Below are 20548 nucleotides of genomic sequence, written 5' to 3'. Positions count from 1 at the left end.
AAAAAGTCAGAAGTGTGAGATCTAAACTTTATATCTTGCAATTCTGACTTATAACTTATAATTCTGACTTTATATCTCTCAATTCTGAGAAAACAAGACAGAATTACAAGATGTAAACTAGCAATTGTGAGATAAAAAGTCACAATTATCTTTTAAAATGTTTTATTCTGTGGCAGAAACAAGCTTCCATAATCAACAGTACAATCCATTGAACGCACTATAATTATATCCTTTGTTTCCATTCCTGTCAAAAATGAAATATGGCGCTACCCTGACTGAGACCTATGGGCCTGTGATCTCAAAATGGGTGTGTAATCACTTCCCTTATCCTGCGCTCTGTTCATGCTTCTGCTTTATGCTGATCACACTTGCCAAGTTGCACCATAATGGTCAAAGATGTCTAAGATTTTAGCTCATATATTGGTAAAAGGTAAGAGCTTTAATAGTTGATCTCCAGTGTTGGTAAAAATGAGAACAAAAATAAGACTTTAATGCCTCTGGAATCCTAGAAATTATTCACTGATAGGAATTAAAGAACATTAAACAGCCCGTGACAACATATTAACACTTTAAAATATGGTCGTTCAATAGTTAAAACCTTATTGGAAAGTATTAACCAAGAACTCTTGGTTTCCCATAACCAAACAGCAACAGCTATAATACTGAATACATTTTCTAATTTTTCTATATTTAAAAACATGGCAAGGAGCTTGTTAGTATTGTCAACAGACCTTAAAATAAACATAAAATACAGGTGCATTTCAGTTCAGCTACATACTTTCAAATTCATTTGGTTTGTTAGTTGAATCTAAACAGAATGTGTGATTAATCTGAGGCTGATCTGGAGTTTAGGGTTCCTCATGAGACACTAAAATCACATTGGCAAAAAACCCTGAAGTGCTTATAATTTATCTTCAGGAATGGCAACAAAATGTAAAAAAGGCATGTATCGGTAAGCATACTGTATATTTAAAAAAAATCACAAAAAAATATGAATTTGTTAATATCATGTCATTAGAAAACAGAAGTGAACACTGTATGCAATGTATGTGTTATGAAAGAAGAAATCTACAATAACAAAACATTCAATACAGAACTTTTAAAAGGCTGTGAGTGGAAGATAGAGAGTGGAATGTGTTTGTGTTGTCTAGATGGACTGCTGAAATGTTTCATTTAAATATACGGTCGATAAATCCAGGGTGGCGGACAAAAAAAGTAAACAATCTCAGAGGAACCGCCAGGAAGAATTTATAAATATCAAATCGTGGTTTTTAGAATCAGGGTTTTTGCTTTTCACATTCATCCCTTATTTTAAAAGTTACTTAAGAACTTGATCATACACCGCAATGTTTAGGAATGTGAAATATCACGTTGCTCAGTGTATTTTGAGAGCACGCGCCTTCTTTAAATTCACATACACACTCTCCCGAACACATACACACATATGAGATGATTAGCTGACATGGTTAGGTTTAGTTGCTGTCCTCTTTAGCTTGAGAGAGAGCTTTCTCAGAGCTGGCCGAGCCCTCGAAGCGCTGGGAGGCGATGGCAGCCTGATGGGACATGCTCTTCCTCACAACGTCTCCTTTCCTCCATAGTGTAATCTCCTATGAATCCATCAAAGGATGATAAATAGATAATACACAAAATAGGTCATGTTCTGAACCATTAGTTGTGAGCATGCACAAGTAGTTAAAATGATCTGTCAAACTTGTGGATTTTTTTTTTCATATTTCGTTTTCTATTTTTAAAGCTACACTGTGTGATATTTTCCCCCATCTAGCGGTGAAAAGGTTTATGACCATCCAGTGAATATTAGTTTCTGTTCCTCTCAATTCTGATTTTGTTTTAACTCCTACGGTGGCCAATTTAGTCCAAGATTAACATGGCAATCCCCCTCTTCACATTCGACACGGTGCCATCGAGTGTTAAAACGCGAAAGGCGAAGCTTGAATTTACGGGTATGTCCCTCTTTGGCTAATGTACTTTCAAGATGGAGGAGCAACATGGCGACCGGCATTCGAACCCCTCACCCGTATGTATTTTCAATGGCATATTATAAACTTACGAGAACACTTTATTACTTGAAAGACGTAAATATACATTATTTTTGAAAGAACTAAGTGTTTTTAGCTAAGAATAAACTAAAAAAGTTACACAGTGTAGCTTTAATGTGTTTAATTTTAAATATTTATAGGGTTAGTTCACCCAAAAATGTAACTTGTCATTAATTACTCGCTCCAAACACGCAAGAACTTCATTCATCTTTGGAATACAAATTAAGATATTTTTAATGAAATCCAAGAGCTCTCTGACCCCTCCATAGACAGCAATGCGATTACCACTTTCAAAGACATCGTTAAAATAATCTGAGTGACTACAGTAGTTCAACCTTAAAAGGATAGTTCACCCAAAAATGAAAATTACCCCATGATTTACTCCCCCTTTGGTCATGTTGGGTGTATATGGCTTTCTTCTTTCAGACGAATACAATCAGTTATATTTTTAAAAAATGTCCCGGCTCTTCTAAGTGTTTTTGTTTTGAAGTCCATAAAAGTGCATCACAAAAAAGTATTCTCATGGCATCATAACATTAAGGTTGAACCACTGTAGTCACATGGACTATTTTAACCATGTCTTTACTACCTTTCTGGGCCTTGAAAGTGGTAATAACGTTGTAGTCTATAGCCCCTTCCACAGAGCAATACTGGTAAATTACCATAAAATTACCCGAAAGACTTTACCGGTAAATACACAAATATGCCGTTCACACAAGCAACCGCGTTCTGGCTTTTTACCGGTAAGAGACAATTCACACATGAGCAGCAAAATATCAGTAAATTCTGTGATGTCAGTCTCCGGAAATTATCTTTAAAGGTGCACTATGCAACTTTCCGTCCACTGGAGGGCGCCTACTCTAAACAAAGGCGTAGTTTGATGATGCCAAGTGTGAGCGCAGCATCTTGGGAGATGCGGTCTTCACCTCACAGCCGGTGGAAAATAGGACTCGGGCAGAAATCATGTTCATGGATGCGGTTATTAACGTTACTATAGTGTAAAGCAGAGCAGGAGCGAGTGTTGAGGAGCTGAGCACGGCTGCTGGAGCGATTGTTATACACACACACGGCTCGCGAGTACCGGGACTTTTATTATGACGGGACGGGACACAGTCGCCGGGCACCTGCACCATTTCCGCTTTTCCGGCCATGAGTATAAGGTAAAGCAGCTCTGTTTATCATATTAGATACATTTAAGTTTTAAAATGATGTTATGACGTTACTCCGTGCGTTCACTTGGGGCTGCTGGGACATGTTCACACTGCTAAGAGAAAAGCGCTTCTGACAAATAAAACCGAGGGTAGCGCAGATATGACGCAATTGACAGGCGACTCCCTCAAACGCTATGCTGACACGTCCCGGTTCTTAAATAAAATAGCAATTTTCTCACAATTTACAAAGAGTTGGAAACATTTGGGATATTGAAAGTACTCAACTGAACAAAATATATAACACCGGCCTAGTGGTTTTTGGATATGTTACTGCAAAAATACTACATAGTGCACCTTTAAACGCTGTAAACAGTTGACAACATCTTTTTGCCGTCTGAGTGACAAGCATAACGGATGATCAAACAGAAGGCATGTTTGCTCTTAAAGGGGGGGTGAAATGCTGTTTCATGCATACTGATCTTTTTACACTGTTAAAGACTTGGAATCCCATACTAAACATAGACAAAGTTTCAAAAGTTAAGGTGGACGTTTGATGGGAGTATTTCTTTGTCAAAAATACTACTTCCGGTTAGTCATAAGTTTCGGCAAGTTTTTTGAGATCATGCGTCCCCTTTGACGTTAATGGGGGCGGAATTTCCTTGTATGGGCCTTACGGACAATTCTACCGGAAGCGCGTGAGAGAGAGCGAGGGAGAGAGCGAAAGCAACAGCCTACGCCCATCAAAGCGCTGGCTTGTAGGATGCTGGACAGGTGATGTGCACATAACAATGTCACCAAAAAAGTGCGTTTTTGGTTGCCAGACCAAGACAGTCCTGCACAGATTCCCCAAAACCCCCGCGTTAAGGCAACAGTGGATGTAATTTGCTTTTCCGGATCAGCAACTGAGTTGCGCGAATGTTTATATCTGTTCGCTGCATTTCGGTGCCGACTGTTTCATAAACAAGGCCCAGCTCGACGCCGGATTTTCCAATCGCCTAATGCTGAATGATGGAGCAGTCCCAACGTTAGTACCGCAGGCGGTGAGTGAGACTGCTTCAAATGTCTGTGTTTTTTTTAGTCCGCTTACTGTCTACACAAACCACGCGTAAACACACAAACACACGTGCACAACTGCACTTCCCACATGTACACCTTCAAAGACAAAAATACGACGATATAATTCAAGTATAAATATGTAAATAACACAAGCCGCTAAGCATATTATATAGTTAGTGTATAACTTGTACCACATAGAGACGTCCTGCTCTAGTCGTTTTTGCTGCTGCTCCTGTTCAACTGCAGCCTCTGGGTCTGATTCCGGATCATAGATGTATGGCTGTATCTGATTAAAAGCCATATTTTTATTTTGAATAAAGTTTTTTTCCCGCTGTTAGGGATGACGCACTCGACTCAACACACAGCGCGCTGCTGCACACGTCATTATTTAGCTCCGCTCACACGACACGCCCCCACCCGCTCGGCTTTTTTCGGAAAGACTCGGAACAGCGCATCTTTCTTATATAATTATTAAAAAAATAAAGACTTTTCGGAGATATGCAGGATGCAATGCTACTCTATAGGTACTCAAGATTGACATGACACTGACTGAAACTGAGTGTTTCACCCCCCCTTTAAAAACACGAGACACGGATGTTTCTGGTAACCAACAGCAGAGCCGCAGCACTGATGAATGGAAAAGGCGGCTGGGTCTCGTTCATGATACGTTGAAAAAGCTTTGAGACATGGCACAACGGTAAAAGATGATCATTTAGTGCATATTTAAATAGAAAAACAACTGTAAACAGCGGAGCGTAATCACGTCATCTTCAATAGTCTTTATGATTGGCCCAAAGGAGATGTCTTACGTCAGCACGTTCTGACTTCATGTGAATATACCGGTAATCTTCATTCCGTGTTCACACAGAGCACATTACCGGTGAATTACTGGTAATGTTATAACTTCATTGCCAGAACCAATTCACCGGTATTTTAGAAAGGTCCTGTTCACACATGATCATTTACTGTTGGTAATTCACCGGTTATGTGAACAGTCCAACAGTTCATACCGGTAATACAGTCCAAAGACTGTATGAGGGGTCAGAAAGCTCTCGGATTTCATCAAAAAATATCTTAATTCGTGTTCTGAAGATGAACAAAGGTTTTATGGGTTTGGAACGATATGAGGGAGAGGAATTAATGACAATTTTCATTTTTGTATAAACGAACCCTTTAACACCAACCTGTTGTTTGAAGTAACGCCGCTCTTCTTCGTCGATAAGTACGAGATTCAGGTAATAACGAACAGAGAATTTCTTATTAATGTCCCTCATGGTGGGCGTCATCTCGTACCCAGCCAGAAAAAGACGGATGGGAATGGATTCACCTAAATCCAGAAAAGATCAAGTTTAAATTTCAACAATTAGTGAATTGTATATGTGTTTCACATTAAAGGTGCATTAAGCGGTTTCTGAGAAATACTGTTGATATTTAAAAATCAACCCAATAACACACACCCCTCTCTCCATTGCTCAGCCCCCAAAATGCACAAAAATGCAATGCAAGAGTGGTCGTCTCCATCATAGCTTAAGTGAAGCAAAATAACGAACGACAAAGGTGCATAGAAGTGCACAAGCAAGAGTTGGTTGTAAGCCACCAACATCAGCACAGCAGATCCAGACACTTAAAAATGTCCTGTAACTATAAGCTAACATTACAAAATCATTTCTTGGTGAAACATAGCGAAACCAATGTTACTCACGTATGGAGCAGAAACAACGCAGCCTCTGCATCCGTTTTCATGCCTTCCCACTGAGGTATCTCTAGCACTGGAAAGCTTTTCCACTTTTAACGTGGATCCTAAAGCTCTTGCCTGATCATAACCCTTTATTTTCCAGTGATATTCCTCTTTTTTCTGTCTTTTGTAATGCCTCTCAGCCATTTGTCTTTCTTCAAATCTCCCTCTGGCTCACTCTCGCTCCTTCATGAGAGGACACGCCCCTACTGCTGATTGGCTCACTCTCTCTCCTCCCCCACCATGACAGGACACGCCCCTACTGCTGATTAGCTCACTCTCCTCCCCCATCATGGTTGGACACGCCTCCTACTGCTGATTAGCTCTCTCTCCTCCCCCATCATGGTTGGACACGCCCCCTACTGCTGAATTGCTATAAATATGTTATGGTGCTCCACTTTCAAAAGCATCTCAGAAATTACTTACTGCACCTTTAATCCAACAGAAACTTCATCTTAATAAATACAAGTGACCATCAGGAGGCGTGTTAAAGGGATAGACCACCCAAAAATTAAAATGATCCCATAATTTACTCACCCTCAAGCCATCTTAGGTGTATAGGACTTTCTTCTTTCAGACGAACACAATCAGAGTTATATTACATTATATCCTGGCTCTTCCACAGAGATGGGAAGAGCCAGGATATAATTTAATATAACTCTGATTGTGTTCGTCTGAAAGAAGAAAGTCCTATACACCTAAGATGGCTTGAGGGTGAGTAAATAATGGGATAATTTTCATTTTTATGTGAACTATCCCTTTAAGAATTGTTTCATACCTCGGACAGGTGCTCCATCCATTATCTCGTATTTTGCAATGGTGTCATTTTCATGGTACACGTTTGGTCCCGTCCCTGTTGTCTCCCGTTTAATAATATCGATTTCCATGTGTTTGATCTTAATCCGCACCAATAGGAAATAGATCTTCCCCACAATCACATCTTTCAGATGATACCTGCCATTTTCAAGATTTTAAGGAGGGAAGAAAAAACAGGGGAAAATGCAAAGAATAAATCAGTAGGAGACATTTACATTTTGTTGAACTATTTTAACATCTTGGCTGTTTTTCACACTTACTTGGACTTGTTGTACTCAAACTCAATATGCAGACAGTCCTCAATTCCCACTTCCATCTTTATGGAGGAGTTGAGTTCTGGATATGTGCTGAGCGTATGCACTACGATGTCCATCTCTTTGCAGACGTCGTTCAGTCTCCTGCTGATGGTTGCCCGCAGGAAATAGCTGAGGGAAAAAATGAGAGTTTACAATAAAACCTTTTAGATATTTAAACAAATGTACAACATTTTGTGTCAGCTCAGCTCACATACACAATATTTACTGAACTATATGACAGGAACACATACCGTAGTTTTACATTTTGGCCTGTGTAGGACTCGTACGGTTTCTCCACGTGTGTGAACTCAAAGTCAAAGGTCTGAGATTGAGCCATTTCGCCAGGCCGAGCTAAATCCTTTACCAGAGAGACAAACTCGTGATGGTTTCCTCTGTCATAGTACAATTCTACAAGGAAAATAAGAGACACAAGAAAAAAGGTGATTTCTTAATACATTTGCATATTTGTGTATTCTTTCAAATTTGAACAATTTTATTTAATGGTTTGAGCTTGTTAGGTTTCTCAGGATTTGAGGGTGAGCAAATGTTATATAATACCATGTAATACATGGCAATACCATGTAAGCATGTATAAAAATAACCTCAGGGAAAACATTTGACATTCTTTACAAACACATTTCTTGATGATGCTTCAAGGGTTATTTATTGCATATTAGAACAAGGAGTGGCAATCATACTTTAGGGAAACTTCATTAATGAAAGAGGATGCATGGCGTGTGGTTAGCATCCAGAGGTGTGGCTCCTAAACCGCCTTTTTTACTAGAGATAGGAAGTAGACTCACTTCGGGGAATCGGTTCTTTTGAACAATCCGATTCAAAGTACAAAGCGACATTATGATTGTAAATTGTTTACATTTCTTAGATGAAAAGCGTTAGCGCTATTTATTTAACAAATAATTTATAACGTCTACTTTTTCGCTAAAAAAAAAAAAAAATCGCCTCATTGGTTCTCGATTATTTACAGAAAATAGCTAAACTGGACGGTTCTCGGATCAACAGGTCGGTGAGTAACGATTTGTTGGATGAATGAGAAATAACATATTAGTTTAATATTTTCCTGTAATATAAAAAGTACCAAGGAACGATTTCCGAGGGATCTGCATCATAAAGGAATCATTATTTATGTGAACCGATTCGTTCGATTCACTCGAGAGAACGATTCGATCACGAATCAAACATCGCTAATGTGTCATGTGTCACGAGACTAGGTTTTTGTAATTTGACACTTCAGCATTTTTAAAGCTTCAGTCGGAGTCCCCTTAATGACACTTGCATTATAAAATAAATTTGAAGAGGTGAATCTTGTATTGAATTATCACGTTACGGCGGTCCTCAAGCATCGCTCGTTCCTGCTACGTTGCACTTACCGATCTGCCCGATAAACTCTATTTTGATGCCTTGATGCTCGAGCCTCTTCCCTGGATTTTTCAGGGTTACGTTGACTTTCCCAGAGACTGTCTCCCCGTCGTAAAACAGAAAGTATTTGTCCTTTTTCCCGTCCTCCGTTTTGTGCTCGGCCTTTTTTCTCGTCTCGGCATCATTTAAAACTATGTCAATTTCAGCACTTTGTCCGAAACTGAAGAAGCTCATCCCGACACCTTGTGCTGGACTGGAATCCTTTTGTATTCTAACACCTGGTCCAATTCCACATCAATACAATTGCGTCTTCTTCACAAGCTAGCTGCTTTATCTTCTGCAATGCATGTGCGTTTATAATAGACTATTTAATATCAAATGTAGCTAATTCTTCATATGGCTCCTGTATTAATACCTGCGGAGGATTTTCAGCAATGTACACACAGACACAAGCTTCAGAAAGGATTTTACTTCCGGGATAGTCCACGTAAATATTTTTTTATTTTCAAAATAAAAGTTTTCAAAATAAAATATCGAGACTATTGAAATCAAATGTAACAAATCGGATAATAATTTGGTGCACACAGAATATTGTTAACCCTAAAAATGATAAGACCATAAAGAGCAATCAGAAAAGGAATGTATTACTATTTTCCCTCATTTCATGATTTTTTTTTTGTTTTTTTGTTTTATTAAACATGACTTTTATTTTTTATTTAATGTTTGTATCCCCCCATTATGTCAGTTTGGGGGTATACATTTATTTATTTATTTATTTATTTATTTATTTTGGGGAGGGGATGCTTGTTAATTAAAAATGTATTCTCTCATAACTTAAACATTCTTTGTAAAATTGAATAAATAATAAATAAATATAATGCCTATTTATGAATATATTATAATGTATCATACACATCTCTAGGTATCATATTCTAGGTATCATTGTATCATATTTAATACACACATCCCTTGTAAATGATTAAAAAACTCTTGTACACAATATACTTTGTGTCTTCTGTCCTTAGTTAAACTTTTTTATCTTTTTTGCTCATAGATCTTTAATGATTTTTATAAAGTATATGTAAGAGAGGACTGAAGCAATGTGGCTTTCTTGATTATTCACAAAATATTTTAATGTTAAAATTAGTTTTTTAATGTTAATGTAAATGTCAAATATGACACAACAGGATTTTGGGTAACATTCATCTGTCCATCTCTCAATTATCATTGATTTGCAATGAACTGCATATATGACCCATAAAAGCCTGATATACTCACATGAATATGAACATTAATGCATCATTTATAGAAATGTGTGTATTAAATATGATACAGTATGCTATAATAGTTTCATAAATAGGCATTATACTTATTGTTTAAGAGTATTTTACAAAGAATGTTTAGTTTAAGTTACGAGAGAATTTTAGGGTTAAGCCATTTTAGGGTTAATAACTTATAATATTGGACGCTATTAGCTCACACAGGGGATTAAACTATTAGGAAAACATGAAATTAAATAAACTATTATTTTCACTTAAGAGTGAAACAGTGTGTTTGAAAATGCTGATAACTTTGTCTTCATTGTAATGCACCTGCTCTAAAACTTGATGTCACTGACGTAGTTAATGTCTCCCCCTAGTGAGTAACTTTGACAGCACAAAATCTGCAAGAACACCACACACACACACACACACACACACACACACACACACACACACTCACACTCACATTTAACTTTGCCACACATGCATGGTTCGTTGGTTGAAAACATAAAGCGTCTTAGTATTAATTTAGGAATTCCAATAAGATACAGTATATACTGTAGACTATTTGACAGAAGGATAAGTGCCAAATGGTTAATAAATCTCACTGCACTTGGCCGTCTAAATCTTGATGAAAGGACCGCTTTTAAAGCCTATTAACAAAATATATCAAACTGGTGATTATTTGATTTTAGACAACTAAAAAGGTGAATGGAAAGCTAAACTGTGTGGACAAATTCTTTCATGGCAGTCGTAATCCTCTGTGAATCCTGTTTAACTAAACTATAGGGAAAGCCTTTTTAACATTTATTTTCTTTACAACTAATATCTATTTTTGTTACTAGTAGGGTACATATTTTAATTACAAGTAAATAATTCAACACAGACTAGTATCTATTTTTGTTTCACTAACAACTATTCAGTGTTCAAGTGTCTATTCATTTCGTCACTAGGACTTGTTTGCGTGATTTGCTACTAGAATGATAATGATAAGTAACTATCCCACTGTTACTGGTAATGAATTGCATATTTTTACCACTGAATCATAGGTTATCTGTTGCTCTGATATTAACTATTCACTTCTTAACTAGTGAACTAGTGAGAAATGTTTCTATTAAAGGCACAGTATGTAATTTTCACCACTAGAGGTTGCTTATTCAAAACAAAGGTGTACTTTGATGATGTTTTGATTCGGCGTTGCTTTTATTCTTCTTCAGTCACGAACTCGCTGCTTCCGCTTCTTCCGCTCGTGTGTGTTGGGTAACGCAGCACTGGTTTATCATATTACACACATCTGAGCGTGTAGTGATGTTATGTTACTCTGTGCGTTCGCTCGGCGCTACTATGAGATACTTGTTCACACTGCCTTGAGTGAGATCATATTAGGCATAGTAAAACACGGTACTCTGTGCGGTAAATCAAGAACAGCAGATTTAAACAATAAGACTAAATGTGTTGAGCTGGAAAACAATCATTAGTTTCTGTCCATCAATGATCCAAACAGTTGCTCACCTGTCTAATAAAACCAAAGACTATAAAAAAAGATGGACGACGCACCTTTACTTTCCTCAGTTGACGTAAGTGAAGTCACCAGTGTTCAAATAAGACATCTTGACTCTCGAGTCTGCTCAGTAGTGAGCGTGAAGTTCCATCCACGCTCCCGCCTAATCAATAACTTTATGTAAAATAAACAGTTATGGAAATGTAAAGATTAAAGTTAAAGCTCCAATCTCTTTGCGAAGTTCCCAAAAAATGTCCGTTTGTGCCTCAGTGACGACTCCTATTATAGCATCAAATAACTAACTATTTAACTTATTTAACTATTTAACAAACTTATTTAAAGAACAAACACTTGACTCACATCAGCGTGACAAAAACAGCCTAAAATGAATGTAACCATCTTTGGGGAAAAAAATATTTGAAGTGTAATATGTTTGTTTAGTTTGTCTATGTCCCATTAAATTTTAATGGAGAGGGTGGGGTTTATGAGCTATACTGCATCCAGTCACCAGGGGGCGATCAAGATGCGTTGGCTTCACTTTTCAGGACTTAATTAAAATTAGCTAAAGCAACACAATTGCTATACATTTTGTGCAAACTTAATTTGTTTGTGTTCAATCCACTTAAATATAAGTCAAACTGAAGTCAAACTTAATCCGTTTGTGTTGTTTTACATGAATGATTTGTGTTGCATTAACTGAAACTGGGCGTGGCTTGTTAGTTCCCAGCATGATTTGCATTTGGCAAAATCAAGAGCAAGTAAGTGTTGTTATTTTATATGTAAAAGTGTTTTTTTATGTATTTTTGAGCAAAAATAGAAAGGGGGAGACTTTATTGTGTTTAATTGAGTTTAACACTCAATTATGTTGAAATTATTAGAACGATTTAAATCATGGTTACCATTGTGGAGAAGAGATGAGCATTTGTTTAGGATGTGGACTATTACAAGTAATGTCATAATGACTTTGCTGAAGGAGCTTTTAATGCATAAAATGTCTAAATCATGATAGGAAGTCATAATAAATTCACTTTGAAATTACAACCCCAAATCAGAAAAAGTTGGGACGGTTTGGAAAACGCAAATAATAAAAGAAAGTAGTGATTTCTAAATTTACTTTGACTTGTATTTCATTGCAGACAATATGAACACAAAATATTTCATGTTTTGTCTGGTCAACTTCATGTCATTTGTAAATATGCACCCTTTCCTGTCATTCAGACCTGCAACACATTTCAAAAAAGTTGGGACAGGAGCAATTTAGGGCTAGTAATGAGGTAAAAGGGTTAAATAATGATGTGATTTGAAACAGGTGATGTCAACAGGTGATTGAAATTATGATTTGGTGCAAAAGCAGCATCCAAGAAAGATCTAATCCTTTAGGAGCAAAGATGGGCCGAGGATCGCCAGTTTGCCAACAAATACGTGAGAAAATTATTGAAATGTTTAAAAACAATGTTCCTCAAAGAAAGATAAAAAGAGATTTGGATATTTCACAATTCAACAGTGCATAACATAATTACAAGATTCAAGGAATCTGGAGGAATTTCAGTGCGTAAAGGACAAGGCCGCAAGCCTAAGCTGAACAACCGTGATCTCCGATCCCTCAGGCGGCACTGCATCAAGAATCATCATTCATCTATAAGCGATATCACCACATGGGCTCAGGACTACTTTGGCAAACCTTTGTCAAGTACCACAATAGATAGTTACATCCACAAATGCCAGTTAAAACTGTCCTGTGCCAAAAGGAAGCCTTATGTTAACAGTGTCCAGAAGCGTCGTCGACTTCTCTGGGCTCGGAGGCATCTGGGATGGACCATCACACAGTGGAAATGTGTACTGTGGTCAGATGAATCAGTATTTCAGGTATTTTTTGGGAGGAATGGACGCTGTGTGCTCCGGACCAAAGAAGAAAAGGATCATCCAGACTGTTACCAGCAACAAGTCCAAAAGCCAGGGTCTGTCATGGTATGGGGTTGTGTTAGTGCCCTTGGCAAAGGTAACGTGCACTTTTGTGAAGGCACCATTAATGCTGAAAAGTACATAGAGATTTTGGAGCATAATATGCTGCCTTCAAGAAGATATCTTTTTGCATATTTCAACAAGACAATGCAAAACCACATTCTGCACACATTACAAAGTCCTGGCTGCGGAGGAAGAGGGTACGGGTACTTGACTGGCCTGCCTGCAGTCCCGACCGGTCTCCAATAGAGAATGTGTGGCACATTTTGAAGCGCAAAATGCGACAACGAAGACCCCGTACTGTTGCCCACCTTAAGACTTGTTTGCAGGAAGAATGGGACAAAATTACACCTGAAACACTTCATCACTTGGTGTCTTCAGTCCCTAAACGTCTTTTAAGTGTTGTGAAAAGGAATGGCAACATTACAAAGTGGTAAATGCTTTACTGTCCCAACGTTTTGTGAAATGTGTTGCAGGTCTGAATGACAGGAAAGGATGCATATTTACAAATGACATGAAGTTGACCAGACAAAACATGAAATATTTTGTGTTCATATTGTCTGCAATGAAATACAAGTCAAAGTAATTTTAGAAATCACTTCTTTTTTTTTATTTGCACATTCCATACTGTCCCAACTTTTTCTGATTTGGGGTTGTACTTAATTGAGTCTCTAAAATGTATTCAATCCATGATGTTGATGTTACATGAACAAATTATGTTTGTTTAACACAATTGATTCATATGGGACTGATGTACACAATTAAATAATCAAACACATTTTTTTAGTGTAGGTCATTTCTCAATATGTGTTTTTGTCTGTACTTGTGTTCTCGTGGACTTGTCAATCGTCATCAGTGGCTACCCAAGTACTGTTCCAATTGAAAGTTCACATCTAGCCAAGTACAGTTCAAATCCCTGGATGTGTCCTTGATCTGCATGGAGAGGAGACTCGTGTGGTCTTTAGACAGACCGGTATCACAGAATGCATCTAACACAGACCAACAAACATCAGTAGTGGATGAGAAAACCAACCTAATGTAATAATACTACTGTTATTGTGTCACAAAATGTAGTTTTAAGACTTTTTCCGGCGGGTAGTATGAGTGTTCGGTTTTCAGGCATTAGTTCAGGGCGTTGTCATAGATGCGATACGGCTTGGCTCTGTGTCACAGAAAAAAGCTGAGCACTAAACAGATACGTTTTCCATATTGTTGTTTTTGAATAGTGCACAATCACTTTAATTGTTCATCTGGCAAAATACATTTACTTGGCTTGGGGTCTTGTGCCGTCTGTGTGTGTGTGTGTGTGGCAGCGCACAGGCTAAGTTATAAGAACGGCAATTAACTTTGTAAAAAAGTCTGTAACAATAGTGCACAATGTACTGTATAAATATGAAGTTTTGAATTACACGTTACATTAGTTTGTGTTTTACGGGTTAACGGAAATTTCCGTAAAATTTCACCAAGGTTGTGTTTTTTTTTAATGTAGAAATGCAGGTATGGTGTCATTGATAGGCGACACACGGTCCATGTCCTGGTTAAAATTGCTTATTTCTCTGGATTTAAACATTCTTGTAAGCGTATGGGATGTAATGTAAGTACACAAGTCAACAGAATAAATAACATTATATAAAATCTTACACATTGTGCCTTTAACAACAGGGATGAATACTACTAGTGGATCTATCTTGAATGGATAAGTAGCCTACTTCTAATGAGCATATGTTAGGCTAGTGAAATTGAAAATAGACTATTGAATTATTACAACACAAAATAGACACTACTTTGTAAAAACAGCCTGCCATAAGGATAAACTGGAGTAGCGTGGGTTATGCAAACGTAATCTCTGTTTACCTTTTGAATGCGCGCTTTTGATTGGATGACGCGGCTCTCACTCCCGCTGTGGGCGTGGCCAACGCGCTCTACTCTAAAACGCGCCTGAAAGCGCTTCATAAGAGTCATTACATTTAAATCCACGCTAGGCATGGTACGAGCAACACATCTCTGAGTGCTATCAGACATAGTGCTTCATTGTCAGTCAGATCTGATCATGTGCGATTGTTAGTGTTGTAAAACTAGACAGAATCTTCACTGCACTTATCATCAGTTTGAGGACAGTCAGCTGACTTGGCTTTGATTTTGTGATGGCAGAAGCGCAGCAACAGCTGGTTGACATCGACCCGGATTTCGAGCCTCTCTCCCGGCCGCGTTCATGCACCTGGCCGCTGCACCGACCGGAATTTAGCGAGCCGGGGAGCTCGAACACGTCCTCCCCGGCGCCGTCCGTCAAACCGGAGCAAGGTATCGTGGACTTTATCAACAGCTTAAGTTTACTAGAGGAGACCGAGGACTACCCGGAGGAGAAACCAGTGCTTCTGAACGACTTCCACTGCCAGGACAACTGCGTTCATCCCCAGCAACAGCATCCCCAGCAGCCGAATCCCCAGCTGACGCACCCGCAACAGGTGCCGCCGCTCCCCGCCCCTGGCGGCTCCAGCCCGGCTGCGGCCCAGAGGAAGAGCAGCTCGTCTCGGAGGAACGCGTGGGGGAATATGTCATACGCCGATCTCATCACCAAGGCGATCGAGAGCTCCCCTGAGAAGCGGCTTACCCTGTCTCAGATCTACGAGTGGATGGTGAAGAGCGTGCCTTACTTCAAAGATAAGGGTGACAGCAACAGCTCAGCCGGCTGGAAGGTAATGGCACGAAAGTCTGATCAATAGCTCATGTGTTTAAGATTTAAACGCACGCATATTTAATTTTTTTGTACACTGAAAGCATCTCTTTGATGTGAAAGTATTTCGTTTTTTAAAGCACTTTGGAAGAAAAAAAGGTGTTTCAAAGTAGTTGAAGTGATTAAATTATCATTTCAAGTATAAATGTAATAGTTCATTGGTTTGAGTAGAGCCAACTCAAATGAGTCATTTAGACTTTCTTTTGAGTTCTCAAAACTGAGACATTTTAAGCAATCTGAACTGTTTCATTCACTCTGGGTTAAAAACAACCCAAGTTGGGTTGAAACTGGACAAACCCAGCGATTGGGTTGTTTTAACCCAGCGGTTGGGTTAAATGTTTGCCCAACCTGCTGGGTAGTTTCATTTAACTCAACTATTGTCTTAAAATGACTATCTAGCTTGCTTAAAATGAACCCAAAATATGTTGGGAATTAATATGTTTATTAAATGAACTTTTTTTTTTTTTTAAGTTTAATGAATAATTATTAAACAATAACCATTTATTAAACTGTTTATTAATAAATGCTCCCCTTTTGAATATTATGTCTGATTTTAAATTTCCAACCTAATTTTGGTTAATTTTAAACCAGCCATATAGTAATTTTACAAAAAATAGTTGTGTTAAATAAAACTGCCAAGCACATTGTGCAAACATGTAACCCAACGTCCAGGTTAAAACAACCCAGTCTCTGGCTTTGTCCATTTTCAACCTAACTTGGGTTGTTTTTAACCCAGCATTTTTTAGAGTGTTGTTTTGAGTTTTATGAACTTGTTTCTTTTAATTTTGACTAACTTAAATTGAACCAAAACTGAATTTCTATTTCCCAGCATGCTTTGCCACGACACTCAAAGGGGACAGTAAATGTCAAAATGATGTTATATTATTTGTGTGTGTGTGTGTGTGTGTGTGTGTGTGTGTGTGTGTGTGTGTGTGTGTGTGTGTGTGTGTGTGTGTGTGCAAGATTAGTGTTTAATGTTTTGTTATGGAAGTTTCTGTTATGTTGGGTTTTTGGTGATGATTGGAGCATGAGCTTAGTCTGAGAACAGATAATGTATTATTTTGCTGTCCTTGTTCAGTCACTAATGCTACCGAAGTATTAACCAATTAGCAAGGTGGCATTTATTGAATTAGCTAGTTAAAGCTAGTTAAAGTTTCCACTGCTACAAATGTGATTTTTACTTGATATTTTTAGGTTAAATATAGGAATTAGCCTACTCAAATATTTCAAGTTCAGAGCAATTCAAATGTATGATTACAAAATAAAAGCCTGTGTGGTCTGCTTACTTAAACTTTACATTTCTTCACTTAAATTGAGGCAAGCGGGTTGAGTTTTGCCAGCTTATTAGGGTTTATTACAACCTACTTATGCAATTGTTATTACTACCTCAATTGAAATATTTTTTGTTGGTACACCTAATGTATTCAAGTTCAGACCCAGCCTTACAGGAGGTCCTTCCCAAAATAACCATGTGCTGGCCCACCCACACACTGTAAACCCAATTTAAAGTAAGCAGAACTATCAGGTTTTGAGTTTGTGGTACTCACACATTTCGATAGTAATTAACGTAAAATAATTACTCAAAAATGTCAATCTTGAATCAATTGTGTTTTTTTTCTCAAAAAAGTTGAATGAGATTTTTTGAAGTTGAAGTTAATAAACTCAAAGTTTAAGTAACTCACTCATAGATTTGTATTGTTTTTAACTTGAGATATTTGACACTATAATTTAAAATAATCAGATTATCTATTTTGCCAGCTATAACAAACCAATTCAGAAAATGCAAACTTGCTCCTTTGCTAACATGTAAACAATGGCATGGTATTGCACTTTCTGAATGAGTACAGCAACAAAACATGTCACAGTGACACCGCTTATCACCATGATGTTAACTCTACATTAACATAAACTCTTCTAACATTAGCATAACAAAACATTAATCACTACTAAATCTCGCTTACCATTAATCCTGCACAAAAAAACACATAACAGCATTTACTCTCCCTTTTGAGTGCCATGGGAAAAGCATGCTGGGAAATAAAAAATCCATCCTAATTTCATTTAAACTTAAGTTAGTCTAAATAAAAAATAAAAAAAATAGTTCATACAACTCAAAACAATCAAACAGTTCAGTTTGACCTGAAATATGTCAGTGCTGTGAACTTAAAAGGAAACTAAACTTCTAAATACTCATAATTGAAGTATTTTTATTATTATTTAAGTTTATCTTACTGAAACCAATGAAGTATTTTGAGTGTTAGGGTTTACAGTGCAAATGTCTATGAGCCTAAACTGGGGAATTTAATGCAGTTAAATCTTTTTGACTTGACCAGCTAATGTAGGTGTGACCACATGACACATGTTTAGGTAACATTTTTTCCCCAAAATGTTTAGCGTATATGACTAACAATTAGCCCTCAAATGCGTAGTTGTGGATTCTCTCTCAGAGCAAATAAATGCTCTGAGAGAGAATTTTTTTAAAGAAATGTAAACAATAAATACCATTCTGTGGCTCTTTAATGTGTGGTGACAGGTCGTTGTAGCACCTCAGTTAACACTGCTCGGGAACCGATCATCTCTTCCTCTAGTTAATTTATAGTACCAAATAAACATGAATGAACTTCAGAAGGAATGTTGTTTTAACCACGGAAAGACGTCAGTACACAAGTTCAAGTTCAAGTCCACCGACGTTAAACGACAAACTCACTTGACTGCTTCGTCGGACAAAAATGGCGGATTATGTTTGGTTAGATCGCCTGTCAATCAAACTCCTGACATTCAAACAATTCAGACTTTATTTCTCATAAGTCTGGCTTTATATCACAATTCTGACTTTATATCTCACAATTCTGACTTTATATCTCACAATTCTGACTTTATATCTCACAATTCTGACTTTATATCATACAATTCTGACTTTATATCTCACAATTCTGACTTTATATCATACAATTCTGACTTTATATCATACAATTCAGACTTTATATCTCACGATTCAGACTTTATATCTCACAATTCAGACTTTATATCTCACAATTCAGACTTTATATCTCACAATTCTGACTTTATATCATACAATTCAGACTTTATATCTCACAATTCTGACTTTATATCTCACAATTCAGACTTTATATCTCTCAATTCTGACTTTATATCATACAATTCAGACTTTATATCTCACAATTCTGACTTTATATCACACAATTCAGACTTTATATCATACAATTCAGACTTTATATCTCACAATTCTGACTTTATATCTCACAATTCTTACTTTATATCACTCAATTCTGACTTTATATCATACAATTCTGACTTTATATCTCACAATTCAGACTTTATATCTCACAATTCTGACTTTATATCACTCAATTCTGACTTTATATCATACAATTCAGACTTTATATCTCTCAATTCTGACTTTATATCATACAATTCAGACTTTATATCTCACAATTCAGACTTTATATCTCACAATTCTGACTTTATATCATACAATTCAAACTTTATATCTCACAATTCAGACTTTATATCTCACAATTCTGACTTTATATCATACAATTCAGACTTTATATCTCTCAATTCTGACTTTATATCATACAATTCTGACTTTATATCTCACAATTCTGACTTTATATCATACAATTCAGACTTTATATCTCTCAATTCTGACTTTATATCTCACAATTCAGACTTTATATCTCTCAATTCTGACTTTATATCATACAATTCAGACTTTATATCTCTCAATTCTGACTTTATATCTCTCAATTCTGACTTTATATCACACAATTCAGACTTTATATCTCACAATTCTGACTTTATATCTCACAATTCAGACTTTATATCTCTCAATTCTGACTTTATATCATACAATTCAGACTTTATATCATACAATTCTGACTTAATATCTCACAATTCTGACAATTCAGACTTTATATCTCGCAATTTTGGCTTTATATCACACAATTCAGACTTTATATCACACAATTCAGACTTTATATCATACAATTCAGACTTTATATCATACAATTCTGACTTTATATCTCACAATTCTGACTTTATATCACTCAATTCAGACTTTATATCATACAATTCTGACTTTATATCATACAATTCTGACTTTATATCATACAATTCAGACTTTATATCATACAATTCTGACTTTATATCTCACAATTCTGACTTTATATCACTCAATTCAGACTTTATATCATACAATTCTGACTTTATATCATACAATTCAGACTTTATATCATACAATTCAGACTTCATATCACTCAATTCAGACTTTATATCTCTCAATTCTGACTTTATATCATACAATTCAGACTTTATATCTCTCAATTCTGACTTTATATCATACAATTCAGACTTCATATCACTCAATTCAGACTTTATATCTCTCAATTCTGACTTTATATCATACAATTCAGACTTTATATCTCTCAATTCTGACTTTATATCATACAATTCAAACTTTATATCTCACAATTCAGACTTTATATCATACAATTCAGACTTTATATCTCACAATTCTGACTTTATATCTCACAATTCAGACTTTATATCTCTCAATTCTGACTTTATATCATACAATT

General features: G+C 36.8%; 2 protein-coding genes across 3 annotated transcripts in view; one reads left to right on the top strand and one right to left on the bottom strand.

The window, feature by feature from the left end:
* Positions 1-20548, top strand: part of foxo1b (forkhead box O1 b) — a 63390-nt gene that overhangs the window by 3319 nt on the left and 39523 nt on the right. The window contains exon 2 of one of the 2 annotated variants that reach the window (XM_067434264.1): positions 15365-15909. In XM_067434264.1, coding sequence (XP_067290365.1) covers positions 15766-15909 — 144 coding nt within the window. In that variant the 5' untranslated portion in view covers positions 15365-15765. Of the gene's footprint in view, positions 1-15164; positions 15910-20548 lie in introns of those variants that run through there. The other variant, XM_067434263.1, reaches the window with a different exon arrangement.
* On the bottom strand, positions 1235-8968 carry vps26bl (vacuolar protein sorting 26 homolog B, like). The gene is made up of 6 exons (XM_067433123.1): positions 8500-8968; positions 7363-7519; positions 7076-7240; positions 6778-6953; positions 5449-5591; positions 1235-1607 (listed from the first exon to the last, which is right to left on the bottom strand). Exons 1-6 carry the CDS (start codon positions 8720-8722, stop codon positions 1473-1475), a joined length of 999 nt encoding a protein of 332 aa, XP_067289224.1. The 5' UTR covers positions 8723-8968; the 3' UTR covers positions 1235-1472.

The sequence above is a fragment of the Pseudorasbora parva genome, chromosome 23 (genome assembly GCF_024679245.1).
Source record: "Pseudorasbora parva isolate DD20220531a chromosome 23, ASM2467924v1, whole genome shotgun sequence".
Classification (NCBI taxonomy): Eukaryota; Metazoa; Chordata; class Actinopteri; order Cypriniformes; family Gobionidae; genus Pseudorasbora; species Pseudorasbora parva.
This window is presented reverse-complemented; position numbering and strand designations above follow the sequence as displayed.

What these genes read in the sequence shown, in the direction of transcription:
- vps26bl (XM_067433123.1), bottom strand. Translation starts at nt 8,722, where the DNA reads ATGAGCTTCTTCAGTTTCGGACAAAGTGCTGAAATTGACATAGTTTTA. An exon ending in AGAGTTTATCGGGCAGATCG is followed by an intron (nt 7,520 to 8,499) that starts GTAAGTGCAACG and finishes TTTTCCTTGTAG; the next exon opens with AATTGTACTATGACAGAGGA. An exon ending in GGCCAAAATGTAAAACTACG is followed by an intron (nt 7,241 to 7,362) that starts GTATGTGTTCCT and finishes TTTTTCCCTCAG; the next exon opens with CTATTTCCTGCGGGCAACCA.